The sequence below is a fragment of the Chiloscyllium plagiosum genome, chromosome 34 (assembly GCF_004010195.1).
Source record: "Chiloscyllium plagiosum isolate BGI_BamShark_2017 chromosome 34, ASM401019v2, whole genome shotgun sequence".
Taxonomy (NCBI): domain Eukaryota; kingdom Metazoa; phylum Chordata; class Chondrichthyes; order Orectolobiformes; family Hemiscylliidae; genus Chiloscyllium; species Chiloscyllium plagiosum.
Window position 1 is genome coordinate 25,988,321 of NC_057743.1, and position 25,425 is coordinate 26,013,745.

Below are 25,425 nucleotides of genomic sequence, written 5' to 3' on the forward strand. Positions count from 1 at the left end.
TGCCGCTTCCGGTTGTTAGTTTCAGCTGTCCGCTGTAGTGGCCGGTATATTGGGTCCAGGTCTATGTGTTTGTTGATGGAGTTTGTGGATGAGTGCCATGCTTCTAGGAATTCGCTGGCTGTTCTTTGTTTGGCTTGCCTTATAATGGTAGTGTTGTCCCAGTCGAATATACCGGCCACTACAGCGGACAGCTGAAACTGACAACCGGAAGCGGCAGGGACAGGCCACTATAAATGCCGGAGGAAACACCACAGAAGCGCTTCACAGGAGGCTCCCAAGCACTGAGGATATCACCTAGACAGGGGACGAAACGCTTGCAACAAAAACTTCCAGCTCGGCGAACAGAACCACAGCAACGAGCACCCGAGCTACAAATCTTCTCACAAATTTTGAGACAGCATATTACTAAGGGGAGCAAGAGTGATTGTCCCAAGTAAAGGTCACGTCCAGATACTGGCAAAACTCCACCAGGGTAAATTGGGGTTTCCAAGATGAAGATGCTCCCAAGAAACTAGAACCCTATGGCCAGGGTTGGAAGCTGATGTAACTGCATTGGTGAGACAGTGCCCAGTATGCCAACAAGGACAAACGTTGCCACTGGTGGTGCCCCCACATTTGTGGGAAAGGCTGGGTAAACCCTAGACTGGGTTAATGTCGATTATGAAGGATCTTTCATGGGCTCAATGTTCCTGATCATTGTGGATACCCACTCAAAGTGGTTGAATGTGTATAAAGTTTGTTTGGCCAACTCAGGAATGACAACTGAGAAACTGCAAGCATTGTTGCGATACATAGATGCCTGGAGGTATTGGTCATGGACATCATTTACCAGCAGGGAATTTGAGTATTTCCTAAAGTAGCTAAATCCCATCTATCATCCAATGGTCTGGTGGAAAGAATGGTCCGAACGTTGAAGGCAGATTTAAGTAAGCACCTGACAGTGTCACTCACTACCAAACTGTCCCTGTTCCTGTTTGATTACAGGAATACCCCTTACGCAAAAACAGGGATAGTTCCCGCAGAGTTGCTGATAGGGAGAAGACTCCGCACCAGGTTAAATCTGATACTTCCAGACATATTGTGGGTGGGGTGGGGGGGAATGGTGAAACAGCAGCAGGGACATCAATGCCAGTCACACGTCTCCTCTAAGCAAGAGAGGGACAATTTACTTCAAGGGATGAAATAGCCCTGTATGGGTACGAGGTGAGGTTGTCACAATGCCAGCTCCTGTAATTTACAAAATTCAGGTCGGTGAGGCAGTCCTGAACAAACATGTGAATTATCTGAAAGTTGCTACTTTGCAAATGGGGCAGGAGCAAAACATACCTGGCTCCTCAGAACAGCCAGAAAGCCTATCAGAAACCGTGGGTCGTCATCAAGTGTCAAGGAAACCTCAGAGTCCAAGATGGATGCGGCCTTAATACTGTTACCGCTGCAAGAACAGGGCGAAACTTTCCCGAGACGTTTCAGATGCAGGTCTGGTACACACTGTCCGTGTCAGAATCCGAATCAGAGGAACTGGACCTAGGGCGAAAACATCACACTAAAACCTACCAAGAGAAAGACCAGTCCTACATCCCTGGACTTGGCAGGAGGAGGGATGGAGTAGTTGGAACTATTTGGATCTCGTGGACTACAAGATCCTTGATTGGCTCAAGTTAACAATCCCAATCAAGAAGCCCTGGCTGACTGGTATAAACTGGGGATTACTGCTTTTCCTATTGGTTATCAGTGGACTTGAGGCGTTTGCTTTTGTGACCCTGTTTCTTTATAGGTTTTTGTTTTGACTCTTGGCGTGTCATGTGTATTGTCAATTTGCTTAACGTTGAATTAAAAAAAAATAAACAGGGGATTTAATAATCTCCTGAGGAGCATCTGCTCACTCTGAGCAGGCTGGCCACAGCCTGTCTAATGTGAACAAGTAAATAAAGGGTGACTTGGTAATAGGATACCAGTCACTTTAGTTATGTCAGGTACTGTGTGGCAAAGGATTCCTGAAGAAGGGCTTATGCCCGAAACGTCGATTCTCCTGTTCCCTGGATGCTGCCTGACCTGCTGCGCTTTTCCAGCAACACATTTTCAGCTCAACTGTGTGGCAAAGACTTGCATAAAATGAAATACTAATTATCTCTGCAAAGTGGACATTATTCAAGCATACACGTTGCATTCAGTTCAACTTGGCATTATTTTTTTCAGAAACTCACTAAGTTCAGATCATTTTTAGTGAAAGGCCTATTTAGGCCTAACTAATTTGATTCAAAACTCTATACAATAAAACATTTCAAATGGCTTTCAGGAAACTCAGCAAAGCATACCATGCATTCAGTCGTACACAGGCCCTTCTGAAATGGGGCTAAAGCCCGAGTTCTCTCCAGATGCTGAATAAATCTTGCCAAAGCAGCAGAGATTGCAAGCAGTAAGGTTCGGTAACTAACAGTAAAAAGGCTGTATTTATCTTGTTGTGATTAACTTCAGGCTTTCCTACCTGCAGGATGATATTTTCTGACTGCCACTGGAAATAGATGTGATGTGAATGACGTTCTTAGTTTCAAGTGATGAGTGAAAATGAAAATGCCATCTTCCAAACATCTGTCAAAGGGAACCTACAAACAGAGCACGCGCGGCCTGCCGACCAACCACGCATGCACCACCCTAGGCATGCCGGTCGTTGTAGTCTTCCGGCCGTGACTCGAAACGATGCTTGCTCCTTTCCCGCTATTTTATTCCGATTTCCTTTTCTTTCCTTTCTTCCCCCCAAGTTTACCCCTCAGGGATATTTGTGTGTCCCACTAATGTTTCATTCTCTCTTTCGCCCTGGGACTGGCGTTTGAAATGGAGGCCGAGGGGCCCATGTTGATCACGTGCCACCCAAGCTGCCATATTGAAACTATTCTGCTTTGTAACCATGGCAACGATGGACAAAATCAACTTTACCAAATACGTGTACAGTCAACAGGGACATAACTCAACCCATAATTTTTCATATACTTGATGTGTTAGCAATGAATTCGCCTCCGTCTTTCACTCTCTTGATTCATTATCAGTCATGTCAGAGTCACAGAGATGTACAGAGCGGGAACAGACCCTTCTGTCCAACTCGTCCATGCCGACCAAATTTTCTTAACTAATCTAGTCTTATTTGTCAGCACTTGGCCCATATCATTCTAAACCTTTCCCATTCATATACCCATCCAGATGCCTTTTAAATGTTATTGTACGAGCCTCCGCCACTTTCTCTAGCAGCTCATTCCATACACACACCATCCTCTGCGAAAAAAAGTTCTCCCTTAGGTCCCTTTTTAAACTTTTCTCCTCTCACCCTAAAAATATGCCTTCTAGTTCTGGACTTACCCACCACAGGGAAAAGACCTTTTCTAGTTACCCTATCCATGCCCCACATGATTTTATAAACCTCTATAAGGTTTATAAAATCAGCCTCCGACACTCCAGGGAAAACAGCCCCAGCCTATTCAGCCTCTCCGCATAGCTGAAATCCTCCAATCCTGGCAACATGCTTGTAAATCTTTTGTGAACCCTTTCAACTTTAACAACATCCTTCCTATAACATGGAGACCAGAATTGCACACAAGATGCCAAAAGTGGTCGAACCAGTGTCCTGTACAGCCGCAATGTGACTTCCCAACTCGGATACTCGAATAGTTATATTGGAGTCAAGGATCAGCTACGTGGAGTAAAACAAATAACTGTGAACGCTGAAAATCTGAAACACAAAAGTTCTGAAGAGATCATACTGCACTCAAACATTAATTCTGCTTTCTGGCCACAGATGCTGCCAGACTTGCTGAATTTCTCCAGAAATATCTATTTTTATGTGTTTCAGCTAAATGGAACTGATCTCAGCCCCAGACTCAGTTTACTTCGGGTTCTACATCAAATCGTTGCTATTAAGATTCTGAGCGAAGGGTTGCTATTAAGATTGCAGTGCAAACCCTATGTCTCACATTATAACAGACACCTGGCCCAACCGAAAGGAAGAACTAACATAGACTGTGGTTCTTCAATCAGACAGAATTATGTCCATCATCTAACAGCCTCTAATTATGCCAACCTATTTAGAAAGGTAAAACCTACATATGCAAACTAGCCTCTTCTCAATAATTTTACCAATTATATTAAAATATGCCTCTTTATGTGAATGAGCAGACACGCTTCAACAAACTGCATAAAAGCTTGCATTTTGATAATATTTTAAGCTCAATACTTCTCAAAAGTCTTTGTAAACATCAGTAAATATTTCTGAAGCGATGTTATTTTTACTATTGGAAATGTGATAACCAATTTGTCCATAAATATTGGCTAGGACATCAGGGAGAACTCATTAATTCCCTATTCTTCATTTAAAAAAAGAATCCATGGGACCTTCTACATCCTTCGAAGAGGAAAATCAGAGTCTCATGCAAAAGTCACCGCCCGTCTGAATGATATGCTCGAATCAATTAACTGAAATGTCAGTGTTGCCAGCTGGGTCACAGCTAACAGTGAAACCGATAAAATATTGGGTTTTATGTTCTGCACAGTGCCTTTCTCATTGAGGATGTTAACTGATTTATCCTTAGTGCAGTATTTCCCTATTTTCTAAGTATTGCACAATACAGGATTATCAGTAACCAGCGTTACAGAGTTGTCAGTACCCAGTATACATTATTGAACTGTCAATGCAAATTGTTTACTACAGGACTGTCAATGCTCAACATCGAGCTCATTGCAGGATTATCCCCATTCAGAGCTCTCCGCCAGGCGAATCTCGCGATGTTTCTTGTGCCGGATGAAGTCTCGCGGACCTTGGTGCGAGTTCTCGCGAGATTGTCGGGGAGATGGCGGGTGGCCGCCTGGTACCTGAGGGTCGCCTGAGTGCCGGCTGCTTCGCGCTCGGGGTGTCAGTCACTTTGGTGCCGGGGCTGAGTGGCACCCAGTCTGGTTTCATCACCCGCGTACTGCTCGCTATTTACCTGGCCTTCATTAACGTCTTGTTACTGCTGTTATACCGGGGGCTCCATTACCAGGTAACAAGGGGCGGGAGGGGATGAGCCCGAGCGCGGACTGGGATGAGCCCGAGCGCGGACTGGGATCTCTGCTCTTTACACATGTTACTTACTGATAAAGCTAACGGAGTCATTTCGGGCGGTAACAAGGGGAAGATCGGGCGCCGCCCTCTACTGCCCCGAGACGGAGTCAGCAGTGATGGCTCCTGCAGTTGAATAACATGCTCGTTCTGCGCCTTTACCTTGGGGCGGGTGGTTTTTGTTACAAAAACAGAAATTTCTGGAAAAACTCAACAGGTCTGGGCACCAGCTGTGGGGAGAAATCCGTTAACACTTCGGAACTGTTCCACTTTTTGTTTCTGATTTCCAGCATCCGTAGTTATTTCGGGATTTTTTTTTGTTTCTCCTTGGAATGTTATTTTTTTTAACCATATATGTTCGCAATAAGAAGCAGAAATATTGAGTTCAGAATCCGAAACGTCAGAGCTCAGTAAATTTCGCTGAGCTACTGCTCTACCAATTGGGCAATAAACTGTCCCTGCTTTTTGCTACTTTTTTCAGTAGTGCCAAGAGATTTTAAGATCCGTGATAAATAATTTTCAATTTAATGTCTTCACTACAAAGATTTGCAAATCAATTTAATAACTTTGCATTTATAAAACTCAGAGAAAATTCCATCAGATGCTTTTTGGGAACTTTATCAACTCGTACTTGATACCAAGTCTCATGAGAAATTACTGTAGCTGAATAAAATATTGTCTCAGAGGTTTTAATGTATTTGGAAAAGCTAGGACTGATTCGGGATAGTCAACGTGGCTTTGTGTGTGGGAAATCGTGTCTCACTAATTTGATTGAGTTTTTTGAAGAAGTAATGAAGAGGATCGATGAGGGCAGAGTGGTGGACGTGATCTATATGGACTTCAGTAAGGCATTCGACAAGGTTCCTCATGGTAGACTGGTTAGCAAGGTTAGATTGCATGGAATACAGGGAGAGGTAGCCATTTGGATAAAGGACTGACTTGAAGGTTGAAGACATAAGTTGGTAGTGGAGGGTTGCCTTTCAGACTGGAGGTCTGTGACCAGTGGAGTGTCACAAGGGTTGGTGCTGGGTCCACTACTTTTCGTCATTTATATAAATGATTTGGATGTGAGCACAAGAGGTATAGTTAGTAAATTTGCAGATGACACCAAAATTGGAGGTGTAGTGGACAGCAAAAAAAGTTACCTCAGAGTAAAATGGGATCTTGATCAGATGGACCAATGGACCGAGGAATGGCAGATGGAGTTTAATTTAGATAAATGTGAGGTGCTACATTTTGGAAAGGCAAATCGGGACATGACTTATACACTTAATGGCAGGGTCTTGGTGAGTGTTGCTGAACAAAGAGACCTTGGAGTGCAGGTTCAAGGCTCCTTAAAAGTGGAGTCTCAGGTAGACAAAATAGTGAAGATAGTATGCTTTCTTTTATTGGTCAGAGCATTGACTGTAGCAATTGGGAGGTCATGTTGCAGCTGTACAGGACATTGGTTAGGCCATTTTTGGGATTTTGTGTAATTCTGGTCGCCTTCCTATCGGAAGAACAGTGTGAAACTTGAAAGGATTCAGAAAGGATTTCCAAGGATGTTGCCAGGGTTGCAGGGTTTGATCTTTAGGTTGAGGTTGAATAGGCTGGGGCTGTTTTCCCTGGACTGTTGGAAATTGAGGGGTAACCTTATTGAGGTTTATAAAATCATGAGGGGCATGGATAAGGTAAATAGACAAGGTCTTTTCCCTGGGGTGGGGGAGTCCAGAACTAGAGCGCATAAGTTTATGGTGAGGGGGGAAAAATTTAAAAAGGACCTAAGGGGCATGCAGAGGGTGGCGTGTGTATGAAATGAACTGCTAGAGGAAGTGGTGGAGGCTGGTATAATTACAACATTTAAAAAAGCATCTGGATGAGTATATGAACAGGAAGGGTTTAGAGGGATTGGGCCAAGTGATAGCAAATGGCATTGGATTAGTTTAGGTTACCTGGTCGGCATGGATTCTGAAACAGGCACTGAAGGGGCCTATTTCCGTGCTGTACATCTCTAACTGTATTACAGCACATAAGATGACTATTCAGCCCTTTGTATGCACTCTGGGCTATAAAGATCTGACTAATTCCATTTTCCAGCTCTAGACTCATGGGTCTAGAGGCTGTGGAGCTGCAAGTGAATATCTAAATTGTACTTCAATGCCGTGAGACTTTGACTCAATCATTCTTTCAGATAGTGAATTTCAGATTCTCACCACTTTAAGTGAAAAATGCCCCATAACTCTCCTCCTATCATCCTTACTACCATAAACCTATGCATCCTGGTTTTGAATCCTTCACTAATGGAAAAAAATGCCTATTTGTACCCCTCATAATATTTTATATCTATCATGTCCCCTCTCAACTATCGCTGGGCCAAGGAAACCAACTACAGCCCTTCAGATCTTTTCCACAGCTCAGACTGTAGCCTAAACAACACTGATGAATCACCTCTCCATCCTCAAGTGCAGTCACATCCTTCCTATTATATGGTGACAGAACTCAGCAGTCAAAGAGATACATTTTAAGTGTCTTAAACGAGAGATGAGAAGGCTCGGGCAACAGCATTCTGTGAATTTAAACTGATGCAGGAATTAGTGATTGAGAGGTGATTAAATTGAACTCTCCTTTTTAAAATTCTATCCAAGATGCTAGCTCTGCAGTTGGAAAAGGTCCTGCTTCATATTTATAAAAGAAGATCAGACTGGTTTTATCAAGGGCCATAGCTCCTCCAATAATATCATGAGGGTATTGAACATAGTGCAGGTATGCCAGCAAAGATTGATCCCAGGATTAGTGGTGTCCCTTGACGCATAAAAGGCATTTGATCGGATAGAATGGCCATATCTGTTTGGGGTCCTGGAGCGCTTTGGTATGGGGGGGGGGGGAATCCTTTGCCAGATGGGTGGCAGTAATGTATAATGATCCTACAGTGGCAGTCATTACAAATGGTGTTAAGTCAGATAACTTTAACATTGGGAGAGGTAGTTGATAGGGGTGTCCTCTCTCACCGCAATTATTCACCTTGGCAGTTAAGCCGTTAGCTGAGGCTATCAGGAGGGATCCTGAAATAGTGGTGCCAAGGGTGGGAATGGGGGAGCATAAGGTCACTTTGTATGCTGACGACATCTTGTTCTTGGCCAATCCGAAGAAGTCTGTTCCTCGACTGATTCAAACAATTAGTTTATTTGGCGATATCTCAGGTCACAGGATCAACTTTACAAAATCGGAAGCCATGTCAGTTGGGGAATTAGCGGAGGTGTCTAATCTGAAGGATGGAATGCAGTTCCTGTTTAGATGGTCGCCAAAAGGATTTTTTGGGAATTTTTATTACCCCTTCCTTCCACCAGCTGTATAAAGCTAACTATGTACAATTACTGGAGAGGATAAAACAGGATTTGTAGCTGTGGGAGGGGTTACCGTTATCATGGTTGGGCCGAAAAACCCTGATTAAAATGAATGTTATTCCCCCCCCCGTTGTACCCCATGAGAATGCTCCCGTTGCTGCTACGCAGACGAGTGTTAACTGAGGCTCTGTGGTTGGCTAGGGTCCTTTATTTGGTGCCACAGGCGCCCTCTAATTAAAATCACTAAATTGCAGCTTTCACAGGGTGAGGGAGCGGTGGATCTTCCGGATTTGAAGAAATATCAAATAAGCGCACTGTTAGCATATGTTGGTGACTGGGTACGGGGGAATTCGGAATTGATTTGGCTTGACATTGAAGCCTCGCAGTCGAGATGCCCTCTAGTTAATTTATTATTTATGAATAAGATCAGGGTGTCCCAAATGTAAGATTAATATCGGCACTCTCACACACTGCTACTGGTCCTGTTGTAAGATCTAGAGATACTGCAGTGCTATAGTAAGGGAGCTAAAGGACATCCTGGTGATTGAAATTAACATGGATCTGGTATTTCTTCTTCTGGGGTTGCCAAATTTGCCCTGTTTGGGGGAGCACTGGAAGAGATTGTGTAACATTCTTACCCACTGTGCAAGGAAGAACATTCTAGCGAATTGGGTGTCGGAAAATCCATCATGTCTTATGGGGTGGCGTTGGCTGGTGATGGAGCATCTTCCCCAAGATTACCTCACAAATATGGTGCACCACAAAACGGAGTCGTTTTACAACTGCTTTTTAAATTATATTGATTCAGACTTATCAGCAATATTAATTAGGGCCGTGGTATAGCCATGGGAATCAGTATGGGTGCCTGTGGGGCCCTGGGAGGGGGAGGCTGGGGCAAAAAAAGAATACGGGTACTGTAACTGGTCCTCCCAGGGATGGGAGCCTCAGTGGAGGTGTGATGAGTGCCCAATTGCTTCTTATCTCAACTCATTCATGTTTCTAAAACCTCTGGGCAATTATAGGTGGGCAATAAATGCTGGTCTAGCCATGACACCCTCATCCTGTGAATGAATTAAAAAAAAAACCTGAATCAAAGAGTCAAATGGCTTACTCCTGCTCCTCTTTGCAATGTTTCTACATCACTGCTGAGGAAATCACTTACACTTAACGTATCTCATTTATCTAGTTTTTTTTTTAAAATTACAACAGGATATAGCAATAATTTTCTTTCTTGACAAACAATAATGTTTTGAAGGAGTCCTGTGAGCGTTATCTGAATTCTTTTCCCAATCTCTCTTTACTTTTTCCCAGTCCCAATCAGTTAATCAAATGAATGATTATTATTATTTTATTCCAAACTGACCAATGCCAGCCTCTATTTCCCTCTAATAGAGCGACTGTAGTCCAAACCTATCAATGCAACAATCTGTTTTTCAAATCTTTGCTGTCTGAAGATAATTTCTGCACACATTAATCTGCTCAACATCCAGTATTCCAACTTTACTAAAGTTCACATCTGTTAATTTCCCCATTATCCAATACCCATTTCATTGACTGCAATCCTGTTCAGATTATCTTAACTGTATCCCATCTTAACTGTCTCCCATTTTCCCCAGGGCTGACGTAAGTGCCTCATAAATTGGAAACTGTGCCTGACTTCACTAATTAGTCACGTATTGAGGTCACTAATCTTCCATTCCAGCACACAGTTGGAGAACATAACCTGATTACAAATCTTAAGTCCTCCTTCTGAATTGCTTTGTAATCTTTTAAAATACCTTTTGCAGAATTACATGTTTTTCCTTCTCATGTTTTCAGCTTCCACTGTTTGTGGAGACTGCTATTACTTCTCCCTTTCCATAATTTTCTGTTGACCTGAAATAAAATTTTACCTTGGAGTTGGGAGGTAATAAATTTTACTCCCACCACCCTCTCTGACCACAATCTTCTTACTCAGGCTGGTTGAAATAATTCAGGTAAGGCAGTTGAATCAGATTTGTGGATGAACACGTTGAGGGTGAATTTGGTAAATTGGAGGATTAATGGGTCTCATCAATTTTTCTCAGCTGAAGCTGAAACTGTACTACTTTGCTTGAGTTCCTATTGAGTTGAGGTTACTCCTCAAATGTATTTCCTGACTTTTAATCTCTGCCCCTAGGTTGCAGTGAGGGCTTGTTTCCTCGGCTTTGTTTGTGGCTGTGGTTTGTTACTGAGCTTTGGAGGATCATCATGGCAGCACTTTGGCTGGTAAGTTGTCTGTAGAAGTAAACCTCATTTGCCACCTCATGTTTGAAAATGTTGCTCACTGGTTTAAAAGTTGATTTGTAATATTGATGCCTGCTGTGTGATCCATCTAAAGCATTTTATCCTGTTATACTATATATGGCTCATGAGCATCAACTGAAAGGAATGCTATGGAAGATTCATTCATATATATTCTTTAAAGAGAAGTATGAATGTGACTAAAGACTTTCAAGCTGTTTCCAAAGATCTCTCCCGGTACTTAACCATCTGTTTAGAAAATGGGAGCAATGCACTAAAACAGAGTGATTTTCCTACAAATATAGATTATAGAATGCAACACTGGAAGGGTAATTACAGTCTCAGCACTTTCCCCTTCCAACTGTTAATGCTCAGAATTGTACTGTCTGTGACTGTTTTCTGTTTAATAGTAGGCATAAAAAACTCATGAGTTTCACAGTAATGTTGCAAGTTTCTGTTTATTCTTTGACAGGTACTTGTGCTCTCTGAGTTTTTTTCACTATTCAGAATATCTGGTGACTGCAGTTATCAATCCCAAGTCTCTCTCTCTGGATTCCTTCCTGTTAAATCATAGCATGGCATACACACTTGCAGCTATGTCATCCTGGGTGGAATTCACAATCGAGAAACTTCTCTTTCCAGGTGTGTGAACAGTTATGGCATTGTTTTCTTCTGTGATCTATAGAGTGTAGTGCTTTGTTTGAGGAGTGGTGCTGAGTACATAATTTTTCTGCACATCATAGGTCTAGTGTGGTTCATTATATGTACCCAGATCTATTTTCTGGCGTGGTGTGTTGTGGTAAAATCACTGTATCACAGTTTTGTTCAGTTATGACACCTAAGCATTAAACATTTGACTCTGCAGACCACAAAACAGCCGTGTCCATGTGTGACATTTGCATGAGGACAGTGACCCCTAGATAGTAATGAGCATTGTATATTCTTATGCATTTGTTAACCAGGAAACCAGTATCTTTTTTTGTATTATTCCAATTGTTAGCTCAAGGGAGATTAGCTAACTCCTGAAGGAGAAATTCAACCTGAAGCATTCCTTTTTCTGTAGATCAGGTCAATGTAATTGACCGTATTTTTGTTGAGTTGGTCAGGATCAAGAGCAATATTGCAACTCTCATTGATGTAAAGCTCATAATGACTCTTCATTCACAGGAACTTGAGTGCGTAATAGGAAGATTTAGAATGATTACAGCACAGAAAGAGACCGTTTGTCTATTCATTATGTTCTGGCTCTCTTCATAAGAAATGTGTTTTTTGAAAAAGTAACAAAGAGGATTGATGAGGGCAGAGAGGTAGATGTGATCTATATGGACTTCAGTAAGGCATTCGACAAGGTTCACCAGGGGAGACTGGAGAGCAAGGTTAGGTCTCATGGAATACAAAGGGAACTAGCCATTTGGATACAGAACTGGCTCAAAGGTAGAAGACAAAGGGTGGTGATGGAGGGTTGTTTTATTAGATTGGAGGCCTGTGACCAGTGGAGTGCTACAAGGATCGGTGCTGGGTCCTCTACTTTCTGTTATTTATATAAATGATTTGGATGTGAATATAAGAGGTATAGTTAGTAAGTTTGCAGATGACACCAAAATTGGAGGTGTAGTGGGCAGCGAAGAAGGTTACCTAAGATTACAACAGGATCTTAATCAAATGGGCCAGTGGGCTGAGAAGTAGCAAATGGAGTTTAATTCACATAAATGCGAGGTGCTTCATTTTGAGAAAGCAAGTCTTAGCATGCCTTATACACTTAATGGTAAGGTCCAAGGGACCTTGGAGTGCAGGTTCATAGCTCCTTGAAAGTGGAGTCGCAAGTAGATAGGATAGTGAAGGTGGCATGTGCTTTCCTTTATTGGTCAGAGTATTGAGTACAGGAGTTGGGAGGTCATGTTGCAGTTGTACAGGGCATTATTTAGGTCACTGTTGGAATATTGCATACAATTCTGGTCTCCTTCCTATCGGAAGGATGTTGTGAAGCTTGAAAGGGTTCAGAAAAGATTTACAAGAATGAAGGGCTCATGCCCGAAACGTCGATTCTCCTGCTCCTTGGATGCTGCCTGACCTGCTGCGCTTTTCCAGTAACACATTTTCAGTACAAGAATGTTGCCAGGATTGGACGAATTGAGCTATAGGGAGAGGCTGAACAGGCTGGGGCTGTTTTTCCTGGAGCGTCTGAGGCTGAGGGGTGACCTTATAGAGGTTTACAAAATTGAGGGGCACGGATAGGATAAATAGACAAAGTCTTTTTCCTGGGGTCGGGGAGTCCAGAACTAGAGGGCATAGGTTTAGAGTGAGAGGGGAAAGATATAAAAGAGACCTTAGGGGCAACGTTTTCACACAGAGGGTGGTACGTGTATGGAATGAACTGCCAGAGGAAGTGGTGGATGCTGGTCCAATTGCAACATTTAAAAGGCATTTGGATGGGTATATGACTGGGAAGGGTTTGGAGGGATATGGGCTGGGTGCTGGCAGGTGGGACTAGATTGGATTGGGATATCTGGTCAGTGTGGACGGATTGGACCAAAGGGTCTGTTTCCATGCTGTACATCTGACTCTATCACTTGTGGGACGTGGGTGTTAATGGCTGGCCAGCATTTCTTGCTTGTCCAGAGTTGCGCTGCCCTTGTCCTTCTAGATGAAAGTGGTTGTGTGTTTGGCAGGAGCTGACTAAGGATTTTTGGTAAATTTCTGCAGTGCTGCTTCTACTTAGTATTGGTAATGGAGGGAGTGGATCCCTGTGGATGTGGTGCTGATCCACTGGGATGCTTTGTCCTGGATGGTGTTAAGCTTCTTGAGCATTGTTGAAACTGCACCCATCCAGGCAAGTGGGGAGTATCTCATCACACTCCTGATTCGTACCTTGTACACTGTTTATGCAACAACTCCAGTTTCTGGGCAGTGGTATCCCCCAGAAAGTTTATAGTGAAGAATTCAGTGATGGTAATGTTGTGGACCAGCCAAATCCCCTCAAATATATTAAGCTAACAGCCTAGACCCCAACTTTTGCATATTTTTAAGGGCAAGTGTAAGGCTTTATGCTTGGGACACAATTTGATTAGTCAGGCCTGAAGCAAAACACTTTGTATTTTAACAATAGTGTAAAAATACAGGCAAAATATTAATTTTAAAAATCAGCTTTACTGTAACTCTATTGAAATACTTAACAAGATAATATATATATTAACGCCACTAATTAGATGTTCCAAGATAGTAACATCCCACAAACACACCCTTGGCAGAGGCAAATTCTGTAAAATAGATTGTCCCACATGCAATGTTTCCCCAGTCCCGAAGGAAGGAATATCAAGAAAAAACTGTGTGTCTGTGTAAGAGAGAACTCAGGCATTTCACTGTAGCAGGAGAGATTTATAGCAGCTTCCAAACGCCAACAGCTCCTGAAAGTTAAACTAAAATCCTGGTTCTGTGGGAGCTTGACCCCACCCCTTCACATTGCTTCTATTATTCCAATTTTTAAAAAGCCAACACTAGCTGGGCTCCAAGTTTACAACACTTGCTTTCAAAAGATACATGACAGACAAATCCTTCTTAAAGGCACATCTCATAACAGTATGTCAAGGGACAATGGTTAGATTGTCTCTTATTAGAGATGATCATTGCTTGGTATTTGTGTGGCTCGAGTGTTATTTACCACTTGTCAAACAAAGTCTGAATATTGACCAGATCTTGTTGCTTTTGAGTATGGACTGCTTCAGCATCTGAAGAGTCGCGAATGGTGCTGAACATTGTGCAATCGTCAGTGAACATCCCCACTTCTGACCTTATGATGTCGGGAAGGTTATTGGTGGAGCAGCCAAAGATGGTTGAGCCTTGCTGAGAAACTCATGCAAAGATGTCCTGGAGCTAAGATGACTGACCACCACCAACAACAACTATTTTCCTATATGCCAGACATGACAGCAACCATTGGAGAGTTTGCCCCCAATACGCATTGATTCCTGGGTGCCATACTCAATTGAATATGGTCTTGATGTGAAGGGCTATCATTCTCACCTCAACGTTGGATTTTAGCCATTTTGTCCATTTTTGAACCAAGGCTGTAATGAGGTCAGGAGCTGCGTGGCCCAACTTTTATTTTGAGCATCGTCTACCAGCATTAATTGCCCAGAAGGCGGTTAAGTGGCAACCACATTGCTGTGTGTGGCATTTTCCTTCCCTAAAGGACATTAGTGAACCAGATGATTTTTTTCATCAATCAACAATGGATTCATGGTCATCATGAGCCTCCTTCTTCTAGATGTTAGTCTAGTGATAATACCACTAGGCCATTGCCTCCCTTGCTATCTTAAGTGCTTCCTCCAACTTTTGTTCAACTTGGAGGAATCTAACTGGCCCAACTCCAAATCCCTTTCCCTATAGCCTTCCAATTTTATTTTTTACCTTCAAGTACTCATTATTAAATCTGCCTCCACACTGTCAGATAGCATATTTCAGTTCATAATCGCTTGTTGTGTGTAAAAGGTTTTCCTCATCACATTTGGCTCTTTTGCCATCTGATTAATATTGGTGTCCTCTTGAGGCTTCTGCCAGTGGGAACACTTTCTGTCTATCTCCACTATCCAGACCACTCAAGGTTTTGAACATCTCTCTCAAATTTCAATCTTCTCTGCTCTAAGGTCCACAATCCCAGCATGTCTAATCCATCTGGAACCATTCTTGCACATTTTCTCTGCACACTCCCGAAAGAGTTCATTTCCTTGTTAAAGTATCGTGCACAGAATAGGCCACAATTTGCCAATTCAGGCCAAAACAGTATTTTATCAAAGGTCACCATTACTTTTCTGCTTTTGTACTCTAAGACACTATTCTGAGATTCTATATGTGTTTTTAACCATTTCTCAACCTGCTCTGTGAATGTAGATAATTTGTGCAAATGAAGTCTCGGGTCCCTCTGCTCCCTCACTCACTTTAGAATTGTATCTATTGGCTTGTCTTGCCCCTCACCTTTCTTCTTACCAATTATTCATCCTGCAGTTCATCTGTCAAGTGTTGGTCCATTCCATCAGCCTGTCTTGCTTCTTGAAAAGTGTTACCATCTTCCTCGCTGTTCGCTGCACTTCCATGTTTTGTATCATCTGCAAACTTTGAAGTTGTCCCATGTACCCTGTATCTCCAGGTCCAAGTCATTAATATAGATCACGAAAAGCAGTAGTCTTGGTACTGGTCCCTGGTGAACGACACTGTAAACTTCATCCAGTTTGAAAAACAAGCATTCAGCACTACTCCTTCCTGTTGTGATGAAAGGTGTGTGATTTATATATAAAATATGACTTTTAATAATGAAACACTGAGGCATTAGCTTGTTTTTAATTGAGAATAATTGAGGATTGATTTTAGCTTAGAAAATCCCAGAGATTGGAAAGCTTTTAGGGTAGTTTTTGAGGAGACCTGACTGAGGTCAGGAGCAAATATTATATCCCTCTTAGAAAAGAGTGTACGACAGTGCAGGAAAACTCTGGTATCTCGCCAAAAAAAGTTTAGCATGTGAAACTTCCACAACAGGAATGTCTAGTAATAAAAGACTGAAAAAAATTAAAATACTGCATGTTTGTGTGAGAATACCTCATGGTTCAGAGAACAGAATTAGGGAGAAACTGTTAAGTTACTCCTAAAGTAGGAGTAAATTACTGCAGATGCTGGAATCTGTACTGAAAACAAAAAGTGCTGCAAATCTCAATGGGTCAGGCATTATCTATGGAGAGAGAGCAAGCTGAGTCTAGATGACTCATCTTTAGAGCTGTTAAAGCTAAAATTTGATATGAAATGCTAATTTTTCTGGAATTGAATATCTGTAAAGTAAGGATGTTGGGGAGTAGATGAGACTTTGTTTTCCTTCATGTTTTATATCTTGCAAACAGTGTTCTATATTTAGATAGCCTTGCTTTGCTTTTGTTTCAGTTTTTGTAATAAACTTGTTTTATTTTTAAATAAAATGTACAGTCTTGTGTACTTGTTCAGTGAATGACCACCACGTTAAATTGAAAGATTGAAGCCAGATTTTATTCTGGGGTCTTGTTTATTCAGTGGTAAAATTACCTGGGAACATAACATTGTATTTTAGCCAATTTCTATCAATTCTGCCATTGTCCCCTATATTCCATCAAATTTGTTGACGACAAGCATTTTCATTTTATTTTGATTGAAAAAAAATACATTTTTTCTCTTCACTTGCAGGTCTGAAACAGATTACGTGGCTCAGTTTCTTGGGTTTGCTGATGGTTCTCATTGGCGAATCTCTACGTAAGGCTGCCATGTTAACAGCTGGGTCAAATTTCAATCATATTGTACAGAATGAGAAGGCTGAAAGCCACCGGCTTGTCACCAATGGCGTCTACTCTTGGTCGAGGCATCCTTCCTATGTGGGCTGGTTCTACTGGAGTATTGGCACTCAGGTAGGTTCACCATTGGTTTCTGCATGTTCGTTGTGCCTTTTGGAATAGGAATGTGCTACTTTGATGTGCTGAAAAGTGGACCAACATTTTCTGGTACCGGTGTTGAAGTTTCTTCCTGTTTCTTATGGCCTTATGGTTATAGCACAGATAAAAGCCATTTTTACTGGCGGTCATAAGGAGCAATTCACTGCAACACCCCAAAACCTTGCACATTTCTGCTGTTCAGATATTTAGAATATTTTTAAAATGTTTAAACATTTACAGCACAGAAGGAGGCCATTGTGCTCATTGGGTCTGTGCACATTCATAAAGAACTATTGAAATCAGTCCGCTTTTTCACCAATATCCAGAATGCAGAAATTCAGGTGTGTATCCAAACGCTTTTCTGCCTCTACTAGTCTTTTAGGCAGAGAGTTCCAGATCCCTGACATTCTCTGGGTTTAAAAAAAAACCCTCACCTCTCCTCTAATCTTTCTGCTTTAAACAGATGCTTCACTGTCAATGAACCTTCTGCTAAGGGAGATTAGTCCTTCCCATTTACTCTGTCTAGTTCCCTCACAAATCTGTATACCTCAGTCAAATCTGCCCTCAGCCTATCTCTTCCCAGAATTATGAAGATGCTTTTTTTTTTGAGGATTCATGTTTAAAAGATTGTAGGTAATGGTTCATTTGAAAAGATTGAGGAGGTAGGTCGACTTCTGTTTAAAAGGGGTCACTAAAAGGACACATTGAGACATTTTAAAAACAAACTTGAAGTCATTTGACTAACTTACTGGACTTATTTACTGGGTAAATGCCTGGATTTAGGGCTGTCAGGATTAAGTCTTTGGTTTGGGTATTATTTGGAGTTTCATTTGTGTTAGCCTGCTGAGAAAGAGAAAATAGTCAGCTCATCCACTGCCTTGCAGAGAAAGCCTTTTCAGGGTCCAGTGTGGTAACTGGAACACTCCTGAAAAGTCTCTGTAGGGACTCTCCTTGATGTTTCCTGAACAAACTCTATCTGCAAAGTGACAACTGCTTGTGTTTTTTGACAGGCATTTAGATATGCCAGGATATTAGTTTAAAGCCATCATGAACATTTTGTATCTTACCCTTTTTCTTTCAAGAACTAATTATTATTTAGCCAAGTCTTCTTTCTTTAATTTGATGCTGAAAAAAATCTTTATTTCCTTTCAATTACCTGTGTCTAAGTCTGCGTTTGTGTTGAGTTACTTAGAAGGGTGGATAAAGAGTGGAGCTGGAAAAACCACAGCAGGTCAAGGAGCATCAGAGGAGAAGTCCAAAGCTGTGCAGGTTAGGTGCATTAGTCAGGAGTAAAATGTACAGTAATGGGGAATGGGTTTGGGTGGGATACTATTGGGAAGGTCGGTGTGGACTTGTTGGGCTGAAGGGCCTGTTTCCACACTGTAGGGATTCTACTCTATAAAAAGAGTTGCTGAAAAACTCCAGCATCTGCAGTTATCACTGTCTTGGAAAAAGACACCCCTTCTCCTTTGCTGCTTGACCTGCTGTGCCTTTTCCAGCTCCACTCTCCAGCATCTACAGTTCTCACTATCTTCAAGTTATTTAGAAGGATAAACACTTACACTTTCATATTTCAAACTGTTAAAATGATTTGTATATTTGCCAAATAAGTTCTGTTTCCCCAATAAATCAACAATTTAGAAACATAGAATCCCGACAGTGTGGTACGAGGCACTTCTGCCCATCAAGTCCTGCCCTGACTGTTGAAGAGCATCCCACCCAGTCCCACCTCCACCTTTTCCTGTAAACCTGCATTCACCATGGTCAATCTATCTAGCCCACATATCCCTAGATACAACAGGGCAATCTAGCATGGCATACTCCACACAAACAGTCAATCAAGGCTGGAATCAAACCTGGGTACCTGATGTACTAAGCCACCATTTGCCCAGTTTGTTTATTAAAGAAACCTGGTTAGTTTTTTTTTATTCTAAACGTAATATAGGTAAAGTATGTATTGGTCAATATTGGTAACTGGGTAAAGTATTTAAATTTATAATATCAGAGGGACTAGAGGTAGACAATGCACGCTCCAACTTCAGTCATATCACAGGGGAACAACCTCAGCCTGTCTAATTTTTCCTCAAAGCTGCAATTTTCTAGTCCTGGAAACATTTTTGTTTAAGGCATAGGAAAACAAACAAAATTATTCTTTGTTGTCTTCCGATTGATGTGTTGGGAGATCTTGTCAGCCATTATCATATTGAATGGTGGATCAGACATGAAGGGTCAAATGGCCTACTCCTCCTATATTCTATGTCATGTGTCTCAGTGTTACATGTGTGGAGCCCTGATGCTGATCTGAAAGTCCCCTGAAAGATTAGGTTTGAGGATCTGGAATGGTTCTCATATCAAATGGAAAGGGCCTCTAATGGTCTGGATTCATATGACTGGTTTATTTCTTATGATTAGCACTTAATATAAGGTGTGGGGGTTTGGACAAACCAGTGAGGGTTTCTTGCTCTGTAAATGCGTCTTTGACAAGGAACTCTGACTGGTACGAGATCCGGCACAACCAAATATACTATGATACAAAGTTTGTGAGCAGATTTGTAGCTCGGGTGCTCGTTACTGTGGTTCTGTTCACTGAGCTGGACGTTTTTGTTGCAAACGTTTCATCCCCTGTTTCCCCGGAGGAAACACCACAGAAGCGCTTCACAGGAGGCTCCCAAGCACTGAGGATGTCACCTAGACAGGGGACGAAACGTTTGCAACAAAAACTTCCAGCTCGGCGAACAGAACCACAGCATAGTATGATACAATTAAGATAGAATAATTTTTTCTTCCTTGGTCTGCCACAACATATAGGTGCATCAGAAACGGTAACAGCCTTTTTCCAAGTAATGAATCAATTGTTGCCTTTTGTTTCTTTTCAGGTAATTTTGTGTAACCCCATCTGCATTGTAGGATATACGTTGGCTTCATGGCATTTCTTTTGTGAGCGAATCGAGGAAGAGGAGATTACTCTGATTCAGTTTTTTGGCAAAGACTATGAGCAGTACAAGAAGCGGATTCCAACACGGCTTCCCTTCATCAAAGGTGCCAAAATAGATCCATGATGTTCGACGATGTGGGAGAGGGAAATGCACAATCAAACGGACCGTGAATACATGGGCTACCGTTTAATCCTTAGTACCTGAATATTGTTTGATTTCAGCTTTGAAAAGAATTCCACAGCTGTTGCTGTTGAGAATATGTTAGCTAGCTTCTCACTGTTAGAGCAAGGAAGTGGTGCTGCAGGGGACAATGAGTTATGAATGGTGGGAACCAGAAACATTGCGAATTGTAGAGGCCACTTGCTGCAGCTATTGCTATGACAAAGCCATTTGTTATAAACTTGGTACTTCTCATAAAGACTGTTCTTTTTTGACCAAAAAAAAGTCCACTGAGGGCTGCTTTATACTGTGTAGGGATGCAGCAGTATTGCAATATACGAACACACTTTATCAGGAAAGTAAATTCCATAATTTACTGTTAACAGAGGATAATCATGATTTGTAGAAAACTGGGTCAGTTGCTTTTTGTTTTATCTGGACCAAAACTTGTTGCATCTTATTTAGGAAGATGCTAAAATTAGTGATATTCTGCATTGAACTTTTTTTTAAAAATGACTATCAAGATCAGTTTTCCTCCTTTGTTCCAGTTAAACATACAACCAGGCTAATAACATGCAAGTTTCCAATGCTAAAGGACCTTCGTGAACATATTGCGTGATATTTCTACTAGCTATGGGTCAATTTTTCACAATCTACAACATTTGAGTCAAATTGGCAAATACATTGCCATTTTCAGTGAAGAGAAGTGAACTGGGGATTGGTGATATTGGTGTAATCAAGAGTGCCCTTTTGAATGTTTTGCTGAGACATATTGAATTGTGTAGAGAGAGCTGTATCTAATACGTGCTGTACTAGTCCTGGGAGTATTTGAGGGGGCCATCTATAAGAACCTTTGTTCTATATTTAACCCATATGGTATCTGACCTGATCAACTACTTGATGATTCCAGGTACTTGAAATGAATGTGTCCCATTGCCCAGCACATCCCTCAACTTCATGAGAAAAATGCACACAAATAAATTTCCTCATTCTATTGAGTACAATTTGATTACCTCTGCACTGTTGGAAAGGGAAGGGGAAAGCTTTAATTTACTTAAATATGATAAGTAAAAACTGTAAATGCTGGAATTCTGAAATAAAATGGGTGCTTACCTGAAATATTAAGCTGTCTTTTCTCTCATGCATGCTGAATGATTCACTGTTTTCCATCATTTTCTAGGTTTTTTTTGCACGTGCCATGCTTGATTCTAAGCCTCACTTTGAGTTATCATGAGCATGATCAGTACTTATTCCTGTACCTGTAGATTTCATGAAGATATTCATAACCAGGTTTCTCTTGAAATCTACCAGCAAATATCTTTTCAAATCCAGAAAAAGTGCTGCACCAGATCATCATCTGCCATTTTGATGTCCGGTCCTCATCTCAATTTCTCCCCTTTTTCAGGCTGAACAATGTGAAAACAGCTGATTATTGATTAAGATTCCAAAATAATACAAATTTTTCTCTGACATTTTGGACCATCGATAATAGCATTTATATTGTATCTTTCATGTTGAAAAATGCTCCTCTGCTTCATCAAAATGTAATCAGTCAAAAGTGGGTGCCATGTCAAAGGTGATATGAGGGGAGTGGGGTCATCAATAACTTGACTAAAAACTAAGGGGGAGAATTAGAGGTATGCAGAAAGAGCAGGGACAAAAGAGGGATTTTTAAAATGTTCGCACAGGCACAATAGGTGGAATTGCAGATGCTGGAAATTTGGAAATAAATAAATAAAAACAGAAATTGTTGAGAAACTCAGCAGGTCTGGCAGCATCAATGGAGAAAAAGCAGAGTTAACATTTTGGGTCCAGCGACCCTTCTTCAGAACAAGGAGACTTGCCTGTTTTCATGCTGGAGGTTTAAATAATTTTGAGGAGAGTGATGTTGAGAGGTTTATGGAGTAAGGGCACATCTATCAGGTGATGTGAGGAAGGGAGTGAACAAAAATGATCAGTTTGTTGGAACATTATATGGGGAGTTATAGGGGTACGGCAAGTTTTGTATTAATGTCAAGGATATTGTGATTAGCCTGCAGCAATTGTGTTGTACTGTTAACATAGTCACTGCCATCTGTAATAATCATGCCAAGGAGTAGAGGTAGACAAAGAGTGGATCTCGAGACTTTGCTGAAGACCCAGTGACAATATTGATGTAGGTGAACATATACAAATATGCATCAGAAAGTTACACCTTTGCAGAGTTATCCTATTATATATTAATATTCTGACATGCTTATTTTATGAATGTCATTTCAGTTGCTGCATAAGCTACTGTTAATGGCTATTATTAATGCAGCTTTGGATCAATATGTCAGAGACTGGATTCCTTGTTCTTAATGAGGAAATTGACTTTTTAGAGATGACGAATATACTGTAATAGTTTTCTTCAGAGCTGTTGGTTTGGTGGTGAGGGCGTATTTAGAGTTCCTCTGGTTGCAGTATTTTGATTTCCCCAAATGAAATTGTGTTTGAATGGATGTTAACTGTAAATGAGCTTGCTAGTGCTCGCTAGCATAGGCTCCATTATGAAGGGCTGTTGTGGGACAGTAACAGTTTCTCTACCACTGAGTTAGGAGGCCTTGATTCAAGTCCTCCTGCTCCAGAGGTGTATAATAACATCGCTGAACAGGTTGATTAGGAAAATACCTAGGTTTGGATACAGGCTGGCTACTTGGAGTGTGGTAACAAAGTGCACTGATACCAATTGACTAGTGCCCTACTTAGCACTGCATGTCCAGAAAAGGAGTTAAAGGTTTTGGGAACATTCTTAACAGACTAATGCGACTTTTGACATATTAAAATCTGTACTGTCACATTGTCCTGTTACCTCCTTTTGCTTTATAATGACCGCTGTCTTTGCCCAATACTGTGATTTGTAGAATCACAGAGTAAGACCATTATGTCTGTATGAAATATGATTTTACTAGCTATGGCATATTATAGATTATGTGACTTTCCTGCATTGTACAAATTTGAACAGAAATAATACTAATCTTATTTGTAGATGAAAACTTTTAAATATACATTTATGGATGGATGCTTAAAGTCAGAACCTACAGGTGCTGCGCTTACTGTGGTAAGTGATTAACTGTTAATGTGCAAGCTCTTTGGAGATGATGATGGGCGAGCTGGTATAGAATCGTCATCCAGTCTATAAGTTTTTCTAAGGTATAACTCAGGATATTTATGTTTTGTGAGCACTGCTCATCAATTCGCCAGATACGCAGCTGATAACGGGAGTAGAGATTCCCGGCAACGAAATCCCTCAGAGGCAATCCAATACTAGAGAACAATTCCATTCAGACCATGGAATCTGAGCCTAATTATACTCCCACTCAAAGCCACACACAATGGCTAATGACCTTTCCATTTTAAAGGCTATATAAACAAAGAATCCCAAAGTGCTTCAAAAAGATATGATTGATCAAAGTTAATGGAAAGTCATAATGAAAGAATTCAGTGAGGATGCATGTGGAGAAACTGCTTCCAGTAATGGGTGAGACCTGAACAAACCATATATTTATAGATCAAATAAAGAATTTGGAAGTAATTTATTTTACAGCATAAGAATGTGGGATTCTCTTCCATATGGAGTGGTTGGGCCAGATAGGGAGCTAGAAGTGATGGGCTTGAGTCTGTCAGAACAGTAATTACAAATTAACTCTTTACTGCTTACTTTTCTGAATTGCTATTTAGAAACAGACTAAAATAAACCATAATAAAAATATGCATGTCAGTTCCCAGTCAGACTATTACTTCTGATTACTGAGTTGGTAAAGACATTGAGCCATTGGGAACAGGAATGTTTCACAGACTTCATTTTCTGGTCAAAGGGGATCTGCTTTGAGCCTCAATGCTCTGGGTTAAAGAAAGGAAGAATCAACAAGAATTCTTGCTGTTCAATGGGTGTGCAAGGTTTAGGTGATGACAATAGAATCTGTTACAGTCCACACCACGTTTAAGTTCTCTATCCACGCTGTTTATTTTTAGCATGCTTCAGGATGTTGACATTGTTCTCAAGGCCAGCATTTATTGCTCATGTCAAGTTGTCCTTGAGTTAGAAATGTTAAGCTTTTGAGTAGATGCATTGTCAATAAATGGGGGAATTGCTAATTCAGCTTAAATCCATCAACTTTTTAGCCTGAAACAGATCTGAGGAAAATCACAGATGACGTATAGAATGTGCAGCAATTGTCAGATTTTTTTTTTGAGCTGACATTTTTCATATTTTTGATTTCCTTTTGTTTTGCTTAATGTTAGTTCTTTCATGGGATCCTATTCCAAATATGTCAATGCTATAAATTCTTTTCCCAAACAGTTGCTCTTCTTTACAAATGTTTAAATGTATGAAAGATAGTCAACTATTGGGAAATCATTTTCAAGCCTGATTCTATCATAAGTCATTGCGCATTTCTTGCAGATGCCATTTGAAGCACCCAGCTCCAACAGAGCATAAGCCCTTCTTCATGTCGATTCTCCTTCCTTCTCCTTTGATGCTGCCTGACCTGCTGCGCTTTTCCAGCAACACATTTTTAAGCTCTGATCTCCAGCATCTGCAGTCCTCTCTTTCTCCTAGTTATCACAGAGGACAAAGTAAACCTTCTGGTTGTTACAGGCCACTGCACAGAGGTTACATCATAGAAACAGGTCATTCAGTCCAATAGGAAAATATCAGTGCTTATGTTCTCCTCTTCCCCCGCCCCCCCCAAATCAGTGTTTACTTCAGCTCATGTTGCACATGAACCTCCTTCCACAACAGATCCTATTCTTTTCTCCTGCCTCTACTACCTCATTTCCCTTTTAAATGTACCTATACTATTCTCCTCAACTACTCTGTTCCACATTTTCACCACTCTGGGTGAAATACTTTCTCCCAAAATCTTCATTGGATTTATCAGGGACAGTCTTCTATTTATGACCAATAGTTGTGGATTTCTGCTATAAATGGAATTATTTCCACCTCGCATAAGAAGCCATTTCATAATTTTAAAAGTCGATCATTCCTCAGTCTTCCTTTGTGCAGACAAACGTGCCCCAGGTTCGCTTAATCTTCCCTCCTTATGTGAAGATGTATTTCGCTCCTAGTGCTGTTAAACTAATTAAAGACTTATTTGATAGACAGGAGCTCTAGTTAAGAAACAGATTCATTTTCTGCTTGCTTTGCAACATCCCCAAATCTGACCACTGCTTCTTGTTTTCACTTTACAATTCCTTGT

The 25,425-nt window shown here is 41.1% G+C and overlaps 2 protein-coding genes across 4 annotated transcripts in view; one reads left to right on the forward strand and one right to left on the reverse strand.

Annotated features, from left to right (window-relative positions):
• Positions 1-2,592, reverse strand: part of zbtb48 (zinc finger and BTB domain containing 48) — a 23,691-nt gene extending 21,099 nt beyond the window's left edge. For 2 of the 3 annotated variants that reach the window (XM_043675975.1, XM_043675977.1), the window contains exon 1: positions 2,486-2,592. The gene's annotated coding sequence lies outside the window, so the exon portion shown is untranslated. Of the gene's footprint in view, positions 1-1,326; positions 1,525-2,485 lie in introns of all 3 variants that reach the window. The other variant, XM_043675976.1, reaches the window with a different exon arrangement.
• Positions 2,593-4,800: 2,208 nt separating this feature from the next.
• Positions 4,801-21,325, forward strand: icmt (isoprenylcysteine carboxyl methyltransferase). Its single transcript, XM_043675983.1, has 5 exons — positions 4,801-5,024; positions 10,565-10,653; positions 11,141-11,310; positions 16,870-17,087; positions 19,988-21,325. Exons 1-5 carry the CDS (start codon positions 4,836-4,838, stop codon positions 20,168-20,170), a joined length of 849 nt encoding a protein of 282 aa, XP_043531918.1. The 5' UTR covers positions 4,801-4,835; the 3' UTR covers positions 20,171-21,325.
• The last annotated feature ends 4,100 nt before the right edge of the window (positions 21,326-25,425 follow it).

Excerpts from the sequence above, each read along its gene's own strand:
- icmt (XM_043675983.1), top strand. The coding sequence starts at position 4,836 with ATGGCGGGTGGCCGCCTGGTACCTGAGGGTCGCCTGAGTGCCGGCTGC. Across the intron at positions 5,025-10,564 it reads ACCGGGGGCTCCATTACCAG|GTTGCAGTGAGGGCTTGTTT; the intron begins GTAACAAGGGGC and ends CTCTGCCCCTAG. Across the intron at positions 11,311-16,869 it reads CGAGAAACTTCTCTTTCCAG|GTCTGAAACAGATTACGTGG; the intron begins GTGTGTGAACAG and ends CTTCACTTGCAG.